The sequence below is a fragment of the Notolepis coatsorum genome (assembly GCF_963971535.1).
Source record: "Notolepis coatsorum genome assembly, chromosome: 7".
In the NCBI taxonomy this organism is placed as follows: domain Eukaryota; kingdom Metazoa; phylum Chordata; class Actinopteri; order Aulopiformes; family Paralepididae; genus Notolepis; species Notolepis coatsorum.
Genome location: NC_140171.1, coordinates 42,718,446 through 42,738,168, shown reverse-complemented (window position 1 = coordinate 42,738,168; position 19,723 = coordinate 42,718,446). Strand labels below are relative to the sequence as shown.

The window sequence follows — 19,723 nt, the reverse complement described above, 5'->3', positions numbered from 1 at the left end:
AGTGGGCTACATGCAAACCATTATATTCAATATTTCTGGCTCTAGCAAACCGCATGCATTTAGTTTTACTTGCATTAACTACCAATGTAAGATGTATAAGTGCTTCCTGAAGAGCATTAGAGGGAAATAGTTCTCAATACAATGCCATTACACCATGTTGGAGGCAAGTTGTCCCGAATCACAGAAGAAGAGTGGTGTTATTTGCTTGGTCCAGAACACTAAGGCAGTAGCACTGAGAGTGTCTGAGCACCCATTTAATTCCAGCTGTCATCCAAAGAGAGTGGGTAGTCAGTCACTGAGAAGCTCACCAGGGAGCTACTGATGAAGGAAGTTAACTCTTTCTCCCGAGCAAGGTTTTCCCAACATGTCTCTATTGTCAGACCTAAGGATTTGTGTCCATGTGTTATTTCAACATTGGCCTAAAAGTGTTTTTTTCCCCCCAGGTGATTCCTCCTAAGGGTTGGAAGCCTCGTCGAACCTACGATGACATAGATGAGCTGCTCATCCATGCTCCTATCCAGCAGATGGTAGCCGGGCAATCGGGGCTCTTCACCCAGTACAACATCCAGAAGAAGGCCCTCAATGTGCAGGAGTTCAGACGACTGGCCAACAGTGACATGTTCGTATCATGCATTTGTTTTGGGCTGGTTGTGAAATTAAGTTGATTGAAAAATAATAATACAACCCAACATAAAGTAAATTACTCTTACTTGTAGGATATAGGCCTGTCCCTGACTAAGGATTTGTACAGTCGACTTTGATTGGCCGAAATGTGCAGATACTGTAGTCGACTACCCCCCTCCCCGAATGCAAATATTATTATTTATTCTTTATTATTCAGTGAGGTTGATGAGTGTTCTGTTACACGCCACTACATGTTGCAAACGGACAACCTATTACATCTGCTCCCATCATTTAATTAGTCAGACTTAAGGCCTCTACATGCTCGAGCAACTGCGACACAACATCGACAACGCAACAATGTTGCAGACACTGCCTTTATGCTTCTGCAACAAAATAAACGTCTTTCCGGTGTTTTAGACGTCGCTCTTTTATTTTGAACCCCCCCCCCCTGACCGGAAGTATTATTGCTGCTGCCGGTTCAGTGTTTTTGAGCTGACGCTAAATACAAATGTTGAGATTGTTGGTGAACATTAACAACTAACTTTAGGTTAGTTTTAACGTTAGCTAGCAGCAGGTATGGGACGCCGTTGTGCAAATGCAGGCAGCTACAGGCAGCTACAGGCACTCGAGGAAGAGCTTCTGATTTTAATCGGCAGGAGAGAGAGCTCATCAAAACCATATATCCCTGTGGCGTGGTCGTAGGCACGAAAATGCAGCTCAAAACTACCTGTTGCTGTTGTATTAAATTAATTGATTGCTGTTTAACTTGTCCCTGTGTCCAGTCCTTTCGATTAGCCCCACCCGTTCATTGTAAACAATGATGCATGTAATTATATTAACGTTACTGTGTGTTGTAGCTATGTTAATAAATTCGGAATGGCATTAACGTTAGTTGGGTATGATGGCATTGAATAGCATCAACGCTAGCTGGCTGGCTACAACGAATTCTCACAAGCTGGCATCGTAAAATATCAACACCAGCCATGGGAATACTGTTTACTAAATTGTGAAGGCTTTTAATTGTCAAGGTAAGAGGATTTGAAGGCATATGCTATGCAGCTCCACTTTGTTGAACTTGAAATGTACATATAACTAGGGCTATAGGATAATCACCAGTTAATTCGCGATTTTTTTTATTGGTTTGTCGTGACAAACCAATTACATAATCCAACATATGTGTAAAAAACTAACATATTCCAGTTGACTATATTTTTTGAATGATTCGTTACGAAGAAATCAATACTTCCATTTGTATAAATTACGTTAACTATCGAGGATAGTATTCCTGCCTGCGGAACCATTATATTACAGCCCCCCATTCACTAACCAACCAATCAACGCAATGGTTGTGTTGCAGTTGCTCGGGTTCGATTTCTGTGATAGGTACGCAACATCCTCGCAACACCCTCTGCGACATCTGCAACCATGTTGTGTTGCAGTTGTGTCGCAGTCGCTTCGCAGTTGCTCGAGCATGTAGAGCCCTTTACTGTTGTAAGAGACTTAGGGCTAAATCCACAAAGAATGGATTGCAAGGAGGAAGTTGCACCCTTACTTAAAATTCATTATGAATTGAAAATGGGGGACCCTGATGTAAACAAGACGAAAGTCTTTCTCTAGTCTGCATTCCCTTAACAATTGTGTGTATTGAGCTGTACTGTATTGTACCCATTCTGCAATCTGTTAATAAAATGTTCATTCAATTAATCAATCTGCACAGTGATTGATTGAATGAAAATTGCATTAACAGATTGCAGAATGGGTACAATACAGTACGGCTCAATACACACAATTGTTAAGGGGATGCAGACTAGAGAAAGACTTTCGTCTTGTTTACATCAGGGTCCCCCATTTTCAATTCATAATGAATTTTAAGTAAGGGTGCAACTTGCTCCGTGCAATCCATTCTTTGTGGATTTAGCCCTATTTACTGTTGTAAGAGACTATAGGGCGGGTGATTCATATTTCCCCTCAGGTGCACAGGGAATGAGAATGCTTGATAAAGATGTGGAACGTACCTGAAATAGTATGTTAAAAATGTCCCTAATATATAGGTCACTCACAGTAACATGCTGTTGAAGATCTCTACTAATGTCTGGTCCCCTTCACCCCTGTCCCCTTCATAGGTACTGTACACCTCGCTACCTAAACTATGAAGACCTGGAGAGGAAGTATTGGAGGAACCTCACCTTTGTCTCGCCCATATATGGAGCTGATGTCAGTGGGAGTCTCTATGACGAGGTGAGTGTCTTCTCTCTCTCTCTGTCAGGATTTCTGTTGGAAAATAAGTTGGTGCCAGTCCACGTGCCCTGGGAGGACATGGACCTCTACAAAATGGGAGAAATTTAGAATTTCAAATATTGTCTGTTTATTGAGTTTAAAAACAGTCCCATTAACACTTTGTGTGCCACAGACGTGTTATCTCATTATTTCATGCCCCCGTTGAGTGCCACCGACGCGAATTGTCAGTTGATTTTTTTATTAGCAATCTGAATTCATATTTCATCAACCGAGTCTCCCGTTGGTACAGCAGCCCCTCTAGGAGCTCCGATGGGAAAATACCGCCCCCTATCGTCTATCCCTGTGTAACTGCAGGCCATTCGATTAGACTGGTGGATGTGTGGAGGGGGAGCCTACTGGCTCCACTATGCTGGCGAGCCGTCTGATCAAGAGGGAAGTGATCGCAAGATGGAAAGCAGCCTGGAATATATATTTACAGCAGCCAATAATCAATCAATAAACCCGATCGATATTTGGAATGGCGATCAGGAATTGGAATAATCTTTTTGGAGAACATCTGATCTAAGGTAAGGAGTCTTATGTTACCAGTTTTAAGATAATCAGAGCTGTTTTCACTGAGAAAACAGCGTGTCCCGTATGTGTGTGTGTGTGTGCTGTTGAGGAAATAAGAGAATCGATTTCTCAGCTCGCTTCTATAATGTGCATAAGTACACATATACTATCGATAATCTAGCGTTTGTTTGAAAACTATTCATAAATAGGCCGACAAATGACAACGTGTCTAGTGTATTCGAGAATATTCCAATAAATGCTGTTTATGACAGAATCTTTCTATTTTCCTGAAGTTTTTGAGAGAACGATAGCTTTTCGAAATGCTATAAAAAGGATATAAACCGGTTTAAAAAAATAAATTAATAAAATCCGTTTCGACAATGTTCGCTGCAAACAAGTCATTGATAAGCGACGGGCAGATTAGACACATAGCCATAATTTAAAACATAGATTATGCATTTTTAACGCTATCATTGAAGTGGATGCTGGCATCCAAGGACATTAATCAACGTTATGGCTGGCACTGAAAGTGTTAACCCTTTCTCTGCCACGCTTATATCCATCCTTATACCATCCTCTGCCAGCTCTATTTGTCTATGGAGATGTTCCCCTTCTTTGCAGGGCTATAACCTTTTAAATTGTATTGCTAAATTGACATTACTATGGCCCATTCAACGTCAAGTATCTATCGTTTAGGATGTAGCAACGTTCTACTTTTTCATTCACATATTCATACTAAAATATGGTCTAAAGTATAAATATGTTTTTATCGTTTTCTGCAGCATTCTGCAGAACGTGTTATAGCCCTAAATACATATATTAGATCATCAAATGGGCGGCTACGTGGCGTAGTGGGCAAGGCACTCGCCACGAAATGCTGGAGATGCTGGGCTCGTCAGTTCGAGCCCAGCGCTCCACATTTGCTTTCAGTTTAGCTGGTCGTCCACAGTAATACACATTGGCCGTATTACGGGGAGGGAAACTGAAGGGTGGGGATCGGGCGTTGTGGACAGCGACTCCTACAGGTTGGTTGGTGCGCCTGCGCAGTAGAATCAGGAAGTGTCGGGGGCAGCGTGAGCCTCCCACGCGTTACTCCTCGCCACTGAGAGATCGAGCTGCGCAGGTGAAAAGATGCGACTGCTGTTACCTCAAGTACCGGAGGGGACTTGTGCTATGTATGACTTAGTCCACATTGCAGCCGGCTTGTGGGAGGCAAGAAACAGCGTCCGTGACGGGGGAGGGTTGAATTGGATGATACGAAATTGGGATGGGAGAAAAATATAGAAAAAATGGATACAAAAAAAATATTAGATCATCAAATGTAGTTTGATACCGATTGACGTCAGATAAAAAATTTCAATTGTACAAGGTCCTACACGTCATGCCTCATCATCTGCTGGTGACCGGAGGGGAGGGGGGGGGGGGGGGGGGGGGGGGCGGGCGATCAGCGTGGAGCAGAAAGTTCGCTATTATGGGATGTTGATCTAGTTGGTCCAGTTCCAGGTTGTATAATACTATATACGTCCAAATCATGTTGTTTATCGAGTTATTGGCAACGGATCGCTATCCAGTGTATCAAGCTGGAGTCCCGCTAGCGATAGCGAGTGGCCGGACGAAATATGGGTGAGCACCACTTCCGGCGCGTCACTTCCGGTTTTGGTGATTCGCCGATGGGCCACCAGATGGCGGTCTTGAACCGTTGGAGAGTTAAGAGGAGATCAACAGCAAGTCTCAAGTCTCCGTGGGTGAAATATGATTGCCATGACAGATTTTTGAAATATTGATCTCAAAGACGCTGTACGACGTCATTGGCAGATTAAGCATGGCGAGCAATGACGTCTAAAGTCGTCCTTGGCGATTAAAGGGTTAATAGACTCACTAGCGTAGCCATAATGTTTGTGACGGAAGACTCTGACTGTTGCCTGTGTTGTTGAGTTGAGTTCAATAAACTGAGAGCTGTCTACAAGCCGCTGTCTGTGTTGTAATAATAGCCAGGCAACGGCACGCGGTAGTGTTGTCAAAAATATCGATTTTTCTATACATATCGATTCTGAATATTTAAAACGGTTTCAATACTCATTTCCCGCAATATCGATATTTAATTATTCATAAAAAAATAAAAATATAATAACTTTTGTATAAGGAAGTTGCATTGTTCATTTCAATACCTGTAATAGTACAGTAGTCCACACACATGTGCATTCAGTTAAGTTGGAATATGACTAATACAAACAGTTCAGTTTGTCAGGTACATGCGACACAGATTACAGCGTTTACATCTGTCTGCTTGAGAAAATACCATGTTCTGCAATAAAAATGATTGAAGTGAGATGAACAGACTGAACTTTATTTTATTAGCTAAAACATGTTGACAAAGTTTTACTTTGCAGTTGAAAAAAGGTAATAAATTAATTAAATTTGATTAAAAAAAAATATTTATTTTTTAAATGTCATGTTATGATGAATTGAAAATGGGGGACCCTGATGTAAACAAGACAAAAGTCTTTCTCTGGTCTGCATCCCCTTAACAATTGTGTGTATTGAGCTGTACTGTATTGTACCCATTCTGCAATCTGAATACAATTAGCAATCAATCAATCTGTTATGCTTAACACGCAGTACTATTAACTTTACTTAATTTCTAAGATTATATCATTTAGTTATTATGGATTATTAGTTATGTGTGATCTAAAGATAAACAAAGGGTTTTAAAAGTGTTATATTTATTTTCTCTTATAGTACCAGAGAGAAGCTGAGGAGAATCAACCAGCAACAAAAGCAAAATCTATAAAAAAATATATATATATATTTATCTTTTTTCTTTTTTTTACATTTTAAGATTGAACCTTTTCCCCCGTGACGGGAGTGGAGTGAAATAAATGGAGAATTAAAGTATCCTCCCGAGATTCACTGTCCAATTCAGGACCACGGACAACACACGCACACACACACACACACGCACGCACACACACACACACACACACACACACACACACACACACACACACACACACACACACACACACACAGCAGCTCTGCTACAGAGAAGCTGGCACATTGGAGACTGGGATCAAGCAGGCTACTTTGGCCCACTCTGGAATTATGTTAAAAACAACAGTAATTACTGGATAATGGAAACCATGTTCTTTGTGTGCCCTGTCTGCCTTCCGTTCTGTCTTTCCCTATCGTTCTCTTTTCTTCCTTCTCCTAGTCTTGTTGTTTTCAATCATTGTTGTTACTGATTTGCAAATTTCTCAATCTATTTCAGTATGTGGTGTAAAACCTTTTTTTAAGAGACTTTATAAAGTGACTATTTTTTTGTTTTTCTTCATGTTAAGTATTGATTGTTAAATATGTGTAATTGACAGACTATCTATTTCTATTCTTTATTTATTGTTTTGAGTAAGGGACAGGAAAAATAAGATTCTTTCTCCTTTTCGCTCATGGAATGTGCAAATTGGGAGGTGCTTTTATTAGGAAATAATGCTGTAGTGCTTTTGTAGAACTGTGCATTGCTGTGAATGGAACAAATAAAAATTTAATTAAATCTAAAAATGAGATGGGAAAACTAAAACAAACTGCTCAAACTGCAATGTTATTGAAAATAAGAACAGTGTCAGATATCTCAATATGTCTAGGTAAGTTGTATTGGAACAAAAACACTGAAGCACGCAACAGGAGACATGCGTTTGTCCTGATATTGTTTTGAGGAGCTCTACCTCTCCATCTGCGTCTCTTTTTGCCACGTGTTGCTGACAGGCTGAACATAGCGGTTCACTCCTATATCTCTGTCTTAGCCCTAGTGTGAATTTCGTTTTAGGGTGAACTTCTGTTTTAAAATTAAATCTTAGATACAGCTTCTCTGTCTGTTGCTGTTCATCCCAGGACGTGGACGAGTGGAACATCGGCCACCTGAACTCCATCCTGGATGTCATTGAGGAGGACTGCGGGGTGTCCATCCAGGGGGTCAACACGCCCTACCTCTACTTCGGGATGTGGAAGACCTCCTTCGCCTGGCACACGGAGGACATGGACCTCTACAGTATCAACTATCTACACTTCGGAGAGCCCAAGTCCTGGTGAGTAGGGGATAGGGCTTTTGGTGTTTTTTTCCAGACTATAGACATAAACGTACAGAATAGCGACTGTATACACAACTATATAAGTGCTGTGTTAGGTTTTATATGTAGGAATAGAGGTTAGTGTGTAGGATATTTTGTTAAAGGACGGTTTCATTTTTTTCTTTTTTAAGAAAAACATTGCCTGGCATGATGTTGAGTAGTACAGGCCATAATTCCACAGATTGCTTGAGTATTGAAACTCATTAAAACCTTTGATACGATGTACGCTTAGCAACCATTTCTTCAGTAGAACATACAGCATGCATCTGATTTATACTGTGAGCTTCCTGTTTTGGAAAGATGTACTGTATCATGGTTTTTGAAGGCTAAAACACCCAACTGTATTGGAGCCTGGTGAGAGGATGCCAAGGTTCTCAACACCAAAGCGATCATTAACACATTCAGCACCAGGGATTAGCCTTATCCTCGTAGCTAGAGCACCAGCTATCTAGAGCCTATTTTCACTGTGCGTCACGTTGTTTGCCGAGCTATATCTATATTCTATATTATAGCTATGGATACAACTATGGTCATTTGACAGTAACTATCTTCTGTCCAAGATGCAAAAAAAGAATAAATTTGTTCATGAATTCGTTTGCGAGTTATCTCGTGGTGAATATTGTATAGTTTCAGAATGATCCTGTCTAATTCCAGAAAGCTGCGTAATGGGGCGCTATGTGAATTATACTAAAGTCGTTGGTGTTTTTCGCCTGGACACGCTACTATTCCCAAATCAAATGTATATAATAGGTATTATGTTTCATCATGAATGCATCAAAGGTGGGGGGGCTAGTTTTTTTATTCTTTGATCGCCAGTAACTGCTTTCGTTTTAACACCACACACGCTGATCGGGCTGATCGGTATGAAATCATTGCATGATCAAGCTGGAATTGACGTCGGATGTTCCTTACCTTAGATCGGGCTTATTCCAAAAAGAATATTCCAACTGTCTGATCGCGATTTCCAGTATTGATGTCCATCTGGTCCCGGACATAATGTGGCCCAACTTATCCATCGAGGGGCATTGGACGTGTTTCCAAGTTATAGTGTGAACCGCTAGACTTGCCTGAACAGAAATTATGCACCTGGAGGGTTTTAGATGTAACACATGGCCTGGAACAGGGTTTCAAGCGTGCTCGATACTGCCGCCTAGCAGGTTTTGGCCGGTACTGCACTTTTTGGGTCTCTAGATGGCTTTCACTCGTAACATATAGGTCTGTGAGTGTAATATTGATATTAAGATCGAATAAAAGAAAAAACTACCTAAAAACCTGTATATATACTTTTATGGCGCTGAACCGTTGGCGAGCCAAGTGTAAATAGAGCCTGGGTTAAAAAATACTGTGAACCTGTTATTTTAACTCAATCAGCGCCGGAAGCCTAGAGCATCTTTGTTCTTACCACGCCAATGCTCTAAAAGATAGGAATAAGTGGTGTTGTTTGCAGGGCTATATATATATTCTATATTATAGCTATGGATACAATACTATGGCCCATTTGACATCACCTATCTATCGTTCAATATATGAAAAATAATAAAAATCTTTGTCAAAGTGTTTGCGTGTTATACCGTGGTGAATATGAATATCGTTTTAGTGATCCTGTCTAATCCCAGAAAACGACGATATACAGTAAAATGTGATTTTCACTAAAAAGCATTGCCGTTTCTCGCCTGGACACGCTACTATTTCCAAATCAAATATATAAAATAGGTATTATGTTTCATCATGAATGCATGAAAGGGGGGTCGTTTTTTGATGCTTTGATCGTCATCAACGGCATACGTTGTGGAGTAACGTTACAGACACACGTTGCGATCGAGGTGAAATCATGGTTGGATCAAAGCAGGATTGATATAATTTAATCCTTACCTTCACTAGGAGGTACCCCAAAAAGAATATTCCAATTGTCTGATCATGAGTCCAAGTACCGGTGTACATAATCCACCACAACAGATGCATCGGAGGCATTTGACGCTTCTCAATGGGATGGGGATACCCGCCCGCCTCGCCCGACAAAGAAAAGCGGGCCCGGAGACATTTGATCGACGCACATGCCAAGATATAATGTTTCCTAGGGTGCTCGATACTGCCACCTGGGTGGATGCGGCCGGTATTGCACTTTGGCATTCTCAGATGATTCCCCATGTTAACCCCAAGTCTGTGTGCCTGTAATGAATGGAGATATCGAATAAAAGAAATAACGATGAAAACCCGACTATACTCGGGTCTGGCGCTGAACGGTCGGCGAGATAACCCGACTATCACCGGGTCTGGCATCTAAAGAGTTAAGAAGGGCTGTTTATGTACTGGAAAAGTTTCTCAAAGATGCTGCTGAGCCTCATAAAATAAATTTGTTGAGAATCAATTAATTAGGGGTTGAAATACTGTTTTTAAAATACTGAAAAATGCTTGTGGCCAGGGAGCTGTTATATCTAGGATGCTTGTCTCTGCTGTAGTGATGATTTCTCTAAGGAATTTAGTGGTTATTAAAACGTCCAAGGAGCAAGTTGAGGATTTCTAATGAGGTAGGGTGGCCACAAAGAATGGATGTCAAAACACTTCAGCACAATGTGATTGTTAAAAAAAAATAATAGATGGGGTCTGCCTATGACCTCACTCCCCCCTCCCATCATGTATTCCCATCTACCATGTACTAATGTACTTTATTCCTGTTGGTCCCGAACAATGGATTGAAGGCGAACAAATTATTATTATAATAGACGCAATGAATTGGTTTTATATTGACACATTATCATATCTGCTTACGCATGCAAAATCACATGATATTCCAACGGCCGACTGTATTATTGATATGGGAATTCCACCGCAAAGCAACATTGAAGAATCAATAGCCAACATTTTAGATTTCTTATTATATCTCAACAGTAATTGATAGTACTAAAAAGAAAAAATAAGTTTGACACCGAAATGAAGCAAATCTGTCATTGCGGTAAGGGGCAGGAGCTAAAACAACGACATCCAATCAAACAAACAACCATGTCAAATGATTGGAACGAGCAAGCTGCCTATCAAACCCTCTAGTGACACACACGCTTGGTATGCGCATAACATAATATACAAAATATATGATTGTCAGAAATATATTTATATAATATATATATAAAGAAATCAAATGAGACCATTGCTGAAACAATTGGTCGCCTAATTCTCACGATAGGACCACATTTCCCATAAACCCATAACTTTTTCCGTAGCAAGAAGAAACATCACAATAGATCCAGAACAAAAAACACCATCAAATCCATATATGCAACACTCCCAGACTTTCCCCAATGAAGATGAGGAACGACTAACTAAAAAAAAAAAAAAAGAGAGAAATTATTTAGAATTCGAACGCCAACGTAACGAACGAAAGTTCAAACGTTTGGGCTCAGCCCTACGGTCAACTGAGGGCGACGTAGAGCGGATCCATCGCGCCTGTGGTAGTCGGATGCGGTTTGAGGTAGAATAGCCACTGCAGTCAATGCTGTTTGCCACATCAAGGACGGCACAGGGAAGATCACACCACCTTGACAGGCCCAACGGGGACGCGACCAGGGCTGGCTGTATACCTGTATATCGACACACTATCACTTGAGACATCCACTCACAGAGAGACCGGGACAGGGGTTAGAGAGCTTGCATGTTCGCAATAGGCAGACCTCGATTGTCTGCCTATTCCCACTCTCTCTTTTGCCAGGTGGCCAGTAGCCAGTCACCCCCCCTCCTTGTGTGTGTTTGGTAGGAGTGGCAACCTTTGACTGGCGTTGTCTGACGCTCTGCCTTTTTTTGTGTTGTGTTGTCCTTTGTAAAGCAAAGCTCATATTTAATTTGACTTTACTCCACCACTTTATTGTATTATCTGTCTGTTAATGTCTGTCCGCTAATGTCGCACCAGTAACGTCCAAAGCTGATTCTGAGCATGCACAGTAGTTTAGGGCTATTTCTCTGGCCTGACGATATGCATTAGAGTTTATATCGGGCCCAGAAAAACAAGCCAAGCCCTACCAGAGCCTGTGCAGGTTCTGTCCAAGCCCGGCTCGGCGTCCGCCCCATTGCTGTATTTTTGGGCCCCAGCAAAATTTTTGTAAGTTTTCTTACTAAGTCGGCTTTTCGGTGCAGTGGGAATCTGGGAAAGCAGCAGAATAAGCTGTTTCTATTTAGACTTCTTCTCAGTCTGAACTGCTAAACCTGCTTTCAAAGCACAAATGTAAACTAATTATTTTAAAGCAGCAGAAAGTGAACAAAATATTTCCATCCACTTCATATGGTGCTGTTACCTGCACCTCACCAAGATATTCTTTCTGTTGGTGTTGGTCTACCTCCTGATCTATTGGGCTTGTCTTACCTGTTTTAGAATCAAATTCAGTCGTCTTCTCCGTCCCCGACCTCGCCAGATAGGATGATTAATTCGATTCGGGAGCGGTCAGCCAGCTCTCACTGTATCACTCTCACTCTAAGGAAAATAAAGGCCCTCAAGTTAAAGTCTATCAGATAAATTTCCCCGGGCCCAGGGCCGGCCTCGGGACCGGTAAGAGAATCAAGCCTATAATATGTATAGAACTGGTTGTGAGCTCATTTTACTCTGTAGTAAAGCAACCTTTATACAAATGCAGGGCAGACACAGAGTCCGATTCCCATTTCAAGTAGCTATGTTTGAAGCCATTAGAAATTGTCCATCAATCCCACAATGCAAGGAGTCTAGCATCCTCTTTGGCTGTTAGCAAATGTTAGCACTAACATGTTGCTACCAAACATTAGAGCTCTGTCGGCTGCCAAATGTTACAGCTAATGCTAGTTAGTATTGATCAAAGATGGTCCTTGATTAACAGTACTAGTGTTACCAGAGACACACTATATTATATAGAATTGGTGTCCACCGCAATGAACAGCAATGTAATTTTCCATTGAAAGACTATGGTCCTCATTCACGAACGTACTTACGGGAAAAGTTATGAGCAAATTTCATCCCAACTCCACTTACAAGCTTTTCGGGGCGATTTTGGCATTCTCGAACGGTTCCTTCTCTGGGATTTGCTCGTAGCTAAGAGCAGGATTTATGAGCACGGAAAGGCAGTCCTACATCGGACAGACTGGTGTGCGCCCGTGTTCTTCATTTGGGAGAAATCGTTGGTGATTGTGTTTACGTTGACACAAATAATTATATTAACCCTTTAATCGCCAAGGACGACTTTAGACGTCATTCCTCGCCATGCGTAATCTGCCAATGACGTCGTACAGCGTCTTTGAGATCAATATTTCAAAAATCTGTCATGGCAATAATATTTCACCCACGGAGACTTGAGACTTGCTGTTGATCTCCTCTCAACTCTCCAACAGTGCAAGACCGCCATCTGGTGGCCGATCGGCGAGGTGCCAAAACCGGAAGTGAGCGGCCGGAAGTGGTGCTCACCCATATTTCGTCCGGCCACTCGCTAGCGCTCGCGGGACTCCGACTTGATAAACTGGATAGCGAACCGTTGCCAATAACTCGATAAACAACATGATTTGGACGTATATAGTATTATACAACCTCGAAGTGGATCGCATATATCAACATCCGATAATAGCGAACTTTCTGCTCCACGCTGATCGCCCAACGCTACGAGGAAGCTGCAGTGAGTTTCAGCGTGTTTGATTATCATTATACATACAAACTTCTCCGATCAACATATCACCCATACTACATAAATTATTTAACGTCGGCCACGGACTTATAACCCCCCCCCTCCGGTCACCAGCAGATGATGAGGCATGACGTTTAGGACCTTGTACAATTGAAATTTTTAATCTGACGTCAATCGGTATCAAACTACATTTGATGATCTAATATATGTATTTATGTCTATAACTCACGTTCTATGGAATGCTGCAGAAAACGATAAAAAGATATTTATACTTTAGACCATATTTTAGTATGAATGTGTGAATGAAAAAGTAGAACGTTGCTACATCCTAAACGATAGATACTTGATGTTGAATGGGCCATAGTAATGTCAATTTAGCAATACAATTAAAAAAGTTATAGCCCTGCAAAGAAGGGGAACATCTCCATAGACAAATAGAGCAGGCAGAGGATGGTATAAGGATGGATATAAGCGTGGCAGAGAAAGGGTTAATAATAAATACGACAATATTTGTATCATTAAAAAAATTACGTTTTACATTTATAGTCATCAATAAAATAATATTAATAAATAAATATATTTATTTTTATAAAAGCACGAACACTGCAAATTAGTGAATAAATAAATGAATAAGAACTAAACTTAATCACGCAGATATAGCTATAGTGGAATAGAATGGACACATCTACATTCTGCTCTCGGCACACCCCATTCCTTTCATGTAGGCTATATATTTTGTGACGAGCCGGTGGTGTTCAGGCTCGACACGGTTCAAAACAAACTAATTCAAGTGTCCACACAAGCACAATTTCAAAGATATTTATTGAATAGAAGCACAACAGTCCAATGGGCAATTAGAGTAGTCTGATAACAGTCCAGTCCTCTCTCTCTCTCTGCACTCAACTCTACTCTGTCTTTCCTAGGGTTTTATGTTATGTGTGTCTGGTGGGTGTGTGTGTGTGTGTGTGGGTGATCACGTGGTGCACAGGTGTGTTCTATCAGTCCTAATCAGCTCCCTAATTGATTCTCCTCTGCCCGTGGCAGTAGTATCTCCCTTCCTCCACGTAGCCATAGAACGGGGATGATATCTGCCACAATTTAATAATATATATTATAAATATAGTTTATTACTATTAGTACATTGTAATGTACTTGTGCTGTATTATGACAATACATTTGAATCTAATCTAATCTAATTTTGATCAGTCGCAAATTGCTTTCTCACAACCCAAGTGCAATACTTAGCCTCTCCCTTCCATTATAAGGAGCTGTTGAATCAGTTTGCACACAGTCCTTGCATACCTTATAAGGAGCTGGCGGCGCATTTCTGTATGCAAATTCAGGTGTAAGAGAATGCGCTTTCAGTTTAGGAATGAGTGACGTTCTTCATTCATGGGATGCAGCTGCGATAATTTTGGCCACTTACGAGCAACTCTCCACGCGTTCAGGTATCCGGAGGAGGACTATTGTAGGTTTCCTCTTACGAACTTCTTACAAGGAAACTTACGAGAATGTTATTGAATGAGGTCCAATATCGATAGGTAATGATATTTAACTCATTGACTGCCACGCTGTTTTCCAGGGTTCTAAATTAACGGGGGCTTGGGGCAAAATGCCCTCGAAAATGGACCAAATGCCCTCAAATCAGTTTAAGGGGGACAAAAAAAGGCCCAGACAGTTTACTAATTATATATGCTCTACAGTGCCAGCATTTCACTCGCATTTGCCCCTAAAAATATGTGTAAGCGAACCGGAAAAATAATTTACTCGCATAGTGTGCGAGTGAAGATTACAAACTCGGCAGTGCTTTTTTCGCTCCGCTACTAATCGTTCAAAAACGACAAGTTCCACAAGCCGCATAAACGTTCCAATCACAATAGAGTTTCCTGTGGTGACGCGGCTGGTTTCATGCGAGAGAAAGGACACGATAGATAACACAGTACGCGCTGGAAAAGAAAGTCACGGCAAGTTATACATTCAGAATCGGACAACGCTAAAAATTCAGCCAGCCATGAAGCCCATTCATTTTTATTTTGAGCGAAAGAGAGACGAGGAATCTGGCGAGGCAGCTAATGTTACTGAGGCGGATAACGTTATATTGACGGCTGATAATGCTAGCGAAGTTGGCACACGCACATAACACACACACATAACACGCACACTGGGCCAGCCAGTAACTTTGGTGGTGTGTGCTATTGCACAGATGTGTGTCCCGTTCCTGTTTGTACACGCACATACACACACACGCACATACAGCAGTAAGCCATCACTGGGAACACTCAGAGGAAAGGGTGGGGCTGAGAATATCTGTATCTGTGTGTATGTCTCGCTCTCTCTCCCTCTCTACATCTCTCTCTCTCTCCTGAACCTATTTCATTCAAAAGGAAGATATTGATGTACATAAATTATAGCTCAGTTGTAGCTGTAACAGAATAATTGTATTAACTATTATTCAATAGAGTTTCAATTATAATGAATTAAATAATTGTATAAAGAATTTTCCATGTTCTGTCATCTAATAATATATTCCATTACCTTTCCTATCTGTATCAAAGTGACAACACTACAACATACAAAAGCAGCTTGACAACCGATATCCTTTGCATCTAGTAGGCATGGGCCAATGTGTGATTTTGGTGGTATGTGCACTAGGGGTGTAACGGTACGTGTATTCGTCCCGTGAATTTACGGTACGGCCGTCACGGTGCGGTACGCGCACCCATGCAACGAATACGCCCCACAGCGCAAACACACCCACATGCAGGCACTCGCGAGGTCCGTACGAGAACGGCGTGTGTGGCCGGGCACACCGAGTTCAGACTTCAGAGCGGTGAAAGTGCACGGAGGAGAAAGGCACATTTACAATTGGAACAGCTGCAGGGTTATTACAGTTTTCTTTCGTTTTCTTGTGCGCCCAATAACATTAACCAAATGAAACCAATGGAAAGAAAGTTAAACACGCGCGTCGCCGACACACACATCAACATTCTCCCCCGCGGCCCGCCGGACTCACAGGCGCACAATCAAATAAAAAGAAGAAACCTACTTTTCCGGACAGATCATTTGAGCTCCACTGTGTTTAAATCCAAATAATCCTCTGCCATTGTTGTAATATGTAATCTGTTCTCTAGTTCAGTCTGGTCGTGAAGTAAAATTATCTCTGGAAGTGAAACTGAAACTTAGCAAGGATAAGTTTAAAGGGGCAGTATGAGCACACGCACTAACAACCAATCAGTGAAGGAGATGGCGACAGTGAAGGAGACCCGCGGTGCACCTCTGGGTAGTAAACAAGGCTCTGGGTAGTAAACAAGGCTGGCTAGGATCATTAGCTTGCACGCCGCTATTTTATAGTTTACGTGCCGAGTGGGTGTGTGGCGTGAATTCTGAGGCCACGGTTAGAGTAGTGTGGGGTATGCGTTGGACGTCGTTGCAATGTATTGGGGCGGAACGGAGTATTTTAGGGTGATAGTACATTGGAAACAAGGCTGGCTAGGATAATTAGCTTGCACGCCGCTATTTTATAGTTTACGTGCTGAGTGGGTGTGTGGCTTGAATTCTGAGGCCACGGTTAGAGTAGTGTGGGGTATGCGGTGGACGTCGTTGCAATGTATTGGGGCGGAACGGAGTATTTTAGGGTGATTTTAGTACATTGTCGTGGGATACACCGCTTGCTCTGGCTAACTGTGTTCCATTCTTATAATGCATATGATCCGGTAGGTTGCCCCCTGGTGGAATATAATAATCTATGCACTGGGGTAGAAGAACGTGCGCGGACTGATGACGACATCAACTCGAGACATTCGCAGCAGCAAAACAAGTCTATTAATAGCCCGTCCATCGGCGCCGGGCATAAGAAGTTAATTAAACTTGACAGAAATTATATCAACGATAATTATCGATATCGAGTTATATGAAAATAATTTTATAATTTTATCGTGATAACGTTTTTGGCCATATCGCCCAGCCCTACGTTGGGTACCGGTATCAGTTCCCAGGTAAAAAGAAAAAATTTCAGGCTCGGTATCCCGAACAGACCCACCACGTAGGCTAGATGCAAGCCGCATTTTACAATAAACCTCTGTGGGGCTGCTTAAAAATTATAATAATTATAATCGCAAATTTAATCGCAATCGCAATATCTGTCAGAAAAATCGCAATTAGATTATTTCCCAAAATCGTGCAGCCCTACTCTGGAGTGCTCTTGCGACTACTGCGGCGTGGTGAACAGATAACATTACATCCTCGTAGGGCTGACCTTCAAAGCTTTTTTTGGCAATCGAAGCTTCGGGGCCGAGCTTTTTTTTTTTTTTTTTTTTTCATTTTTTTTTTATTTATTTTTTTTTTATCTTATGTTGTGGGACTTGTACAGCACTTTCGTAAACGTTGTTGTTTTTAAATATGCTCTATAAATAAAGTGGGTTGGATTAATTAATTAAGTAACCCCTTTCGTGACTGACGCATCCAACAAGGTTTCACTCGGCTGTGTGATTTAATTCAAGGTGGATCGCTGTTGTCGTTTGAACAACTTCAGATTTCATGGGAACTACCAATCCCCCAAATCAAGAATGTTTAAGATGAATGAAGTAAGATTTTGATTATTTGAAATATGGCCTGTGTAGACTAAACTATGCACAGAATTATGTCAGTCTACAAGGTCCGGATTCTACATGGTCCGGCAATGTAGACCTTGTAGACTCCACTACAGACCAATTATCAGTGAATGTTCATGCATTTTTAAGAAGGGCAACTTCCACAAAAAAACAAAGAACTCACCAAAACATCTCAGTAGCACCTTATCTAAATGTTATATTTCATATATGGAGATTCATATTTATTTATGTATTGCATGCATTTCTACATTTTATTTCCTATTTTGTTTATTCATCCCAGTATCTTTCTTTCTTAAGTGTGGAATTCTACAAGGTGCGTGCGCACACACACACACACACCTACACACACACCTACACACACACACACACACACACACACACACACACACACACACACACACACACACTTACATTTAGTCATTTAGCTGACGCTTTTATCCAAAGCGACTTACAAGTTCTGTACGACAAGACAGCAAGAAGGGTACAACTCTATCAGCTGAGTAACAATGTTCATCAAAGTGTTGCGTGTTACAGTGTAGGTTAGTTTATTAGGACAAGTGCATGACAGTAAGGTTAGTCACGGTTAGATTTTTTTTTTTTTTTTTTTTATCATTTCAGATAATGGTTGAAGAAGTGAGTCTTTAGTCGACGGCGAAAGATTGGACGGGATTCGGCTGTCCTAACTGGGATGGGTAGTTCACACACACACACACACACACACACACACACACACACACACACACACACACACAATCGAAGTAAAAAAAAAAATTGAAAAATTTATTTTTGAAAAAAAAATTATATATTTTTTTTTCTTTTTTTTTTTTTTTTAACTTCGATTTTTTTTTTTATGTTCGAAGCTTGTGCCATCGAATCGAACGTCCGAAGCTTCGAAGCATTTAAGACAGCCCTACATCCTCGGCTGGTTTGGCTTTAGTATTTTTATGATTTACCAGAAATGCTGAGTCCAACATAGTCTGGTGAAAATGCACCTTCTGGATTGATCGTCACCTTGTTTTTCCTCTTCATAATAATCTCCAATTGTTTGCTACACACGATCACCATTACAGATTCAGTTTGCTGTCCAGAGTCCATATCCCCCACAGGAAACTAGCCCAGATGTACTCAAAAGGTAGCACTCTGCCACCTATCGGGATTCTATCATTATCACAGTGTTTCCAAATCCATACACATTACCTGAATAATTTCAGGTAATTAACATTACATATGTTTTGTTGTGGAATTAACATAACATTATGCATACTTTTGACAATAAATAAAATCAGAATTTGTTCTTACTTGCTTGCCTGGGTAAATAAAGGTTATAGAAATGTAAAAAAAAATTAAAACCGATACCGATTTCCGATATCAAAATTTTAATGCCAATATCGGCCGATAATATCGGACATCCCTACATAAAACGAATATACTCGTTTTTGGCGTTCAACGTATGTGCGCCAAAATCGAATATACTCGTTTTTGGCAGTCAATGAGTTAATGAATACCTAGCTTTAGCTAACATCGGTGTCACTCCCTCCTGATGTCACTGTAAATCCCGCTCAAACCATGGCAGTGAAATGCTTTCTATTTCCATTGTGTGAGATCTTTAACCCTTTATCTGCCGGAGATTATTCTCATTTTAATCCCTTCTCTGCCAGTACTGTAAGTCTATGGAGATGTTCCCCTTCTTTGCAGGGCTATAACTTTTTAAATTGTATTGCTAAATTGACATTACTATGGCCCATTCAACATCAAGTATCTATCGTTTAGGATGTAGCAACGTTCTACTTTTTCATTCACACATTCATACTAAAATACGGTCTAAAGACAGTATAAATATGTTTTTATCGTTTTCTGCAGCATTCCATAGAACGTGAGTTATAGCCATAAATACATATATTAGATCATCGAATGTAGTTTGATACCGATTGACGCCAGATAAAAAATG

At 41.0% G+C, this 19,723-nt stretch overlaps 1 protein-coding gene across 3 annotated transcripts in view; it reads left to right on the top strand.

The window, feature by feature from the left end:
- The window catches only part of kdm4c (lysine (K)-specific demethylase 4C), a 111,629-nt gene that overhangs the window by 3,920 nt on the left and 87,986 nt on the right, over positions 1-19,723 (top strand). For 2 of the 3 annotated variants that reach the window (XM_084318960.1, XM_084318959.1), the window contains exons 3-5: positions 444-619; positions 2,748-2,862; positions 7,300-7,493. In XM_084318960.1, the coding sequence (XP_084175086.1) occupies positions 444-619; positions 2,748-2,862; positions 7,300-7,493 (485 nt within the window). Of the gene's footprint in view, positions 1-443; positions 620-2,747; positions 2,863-7,265; positions 7,494-19,723 lie in introns of those variants that run through there. The other variant, XM_084318961.1, reaches the window with a different exon arrangement.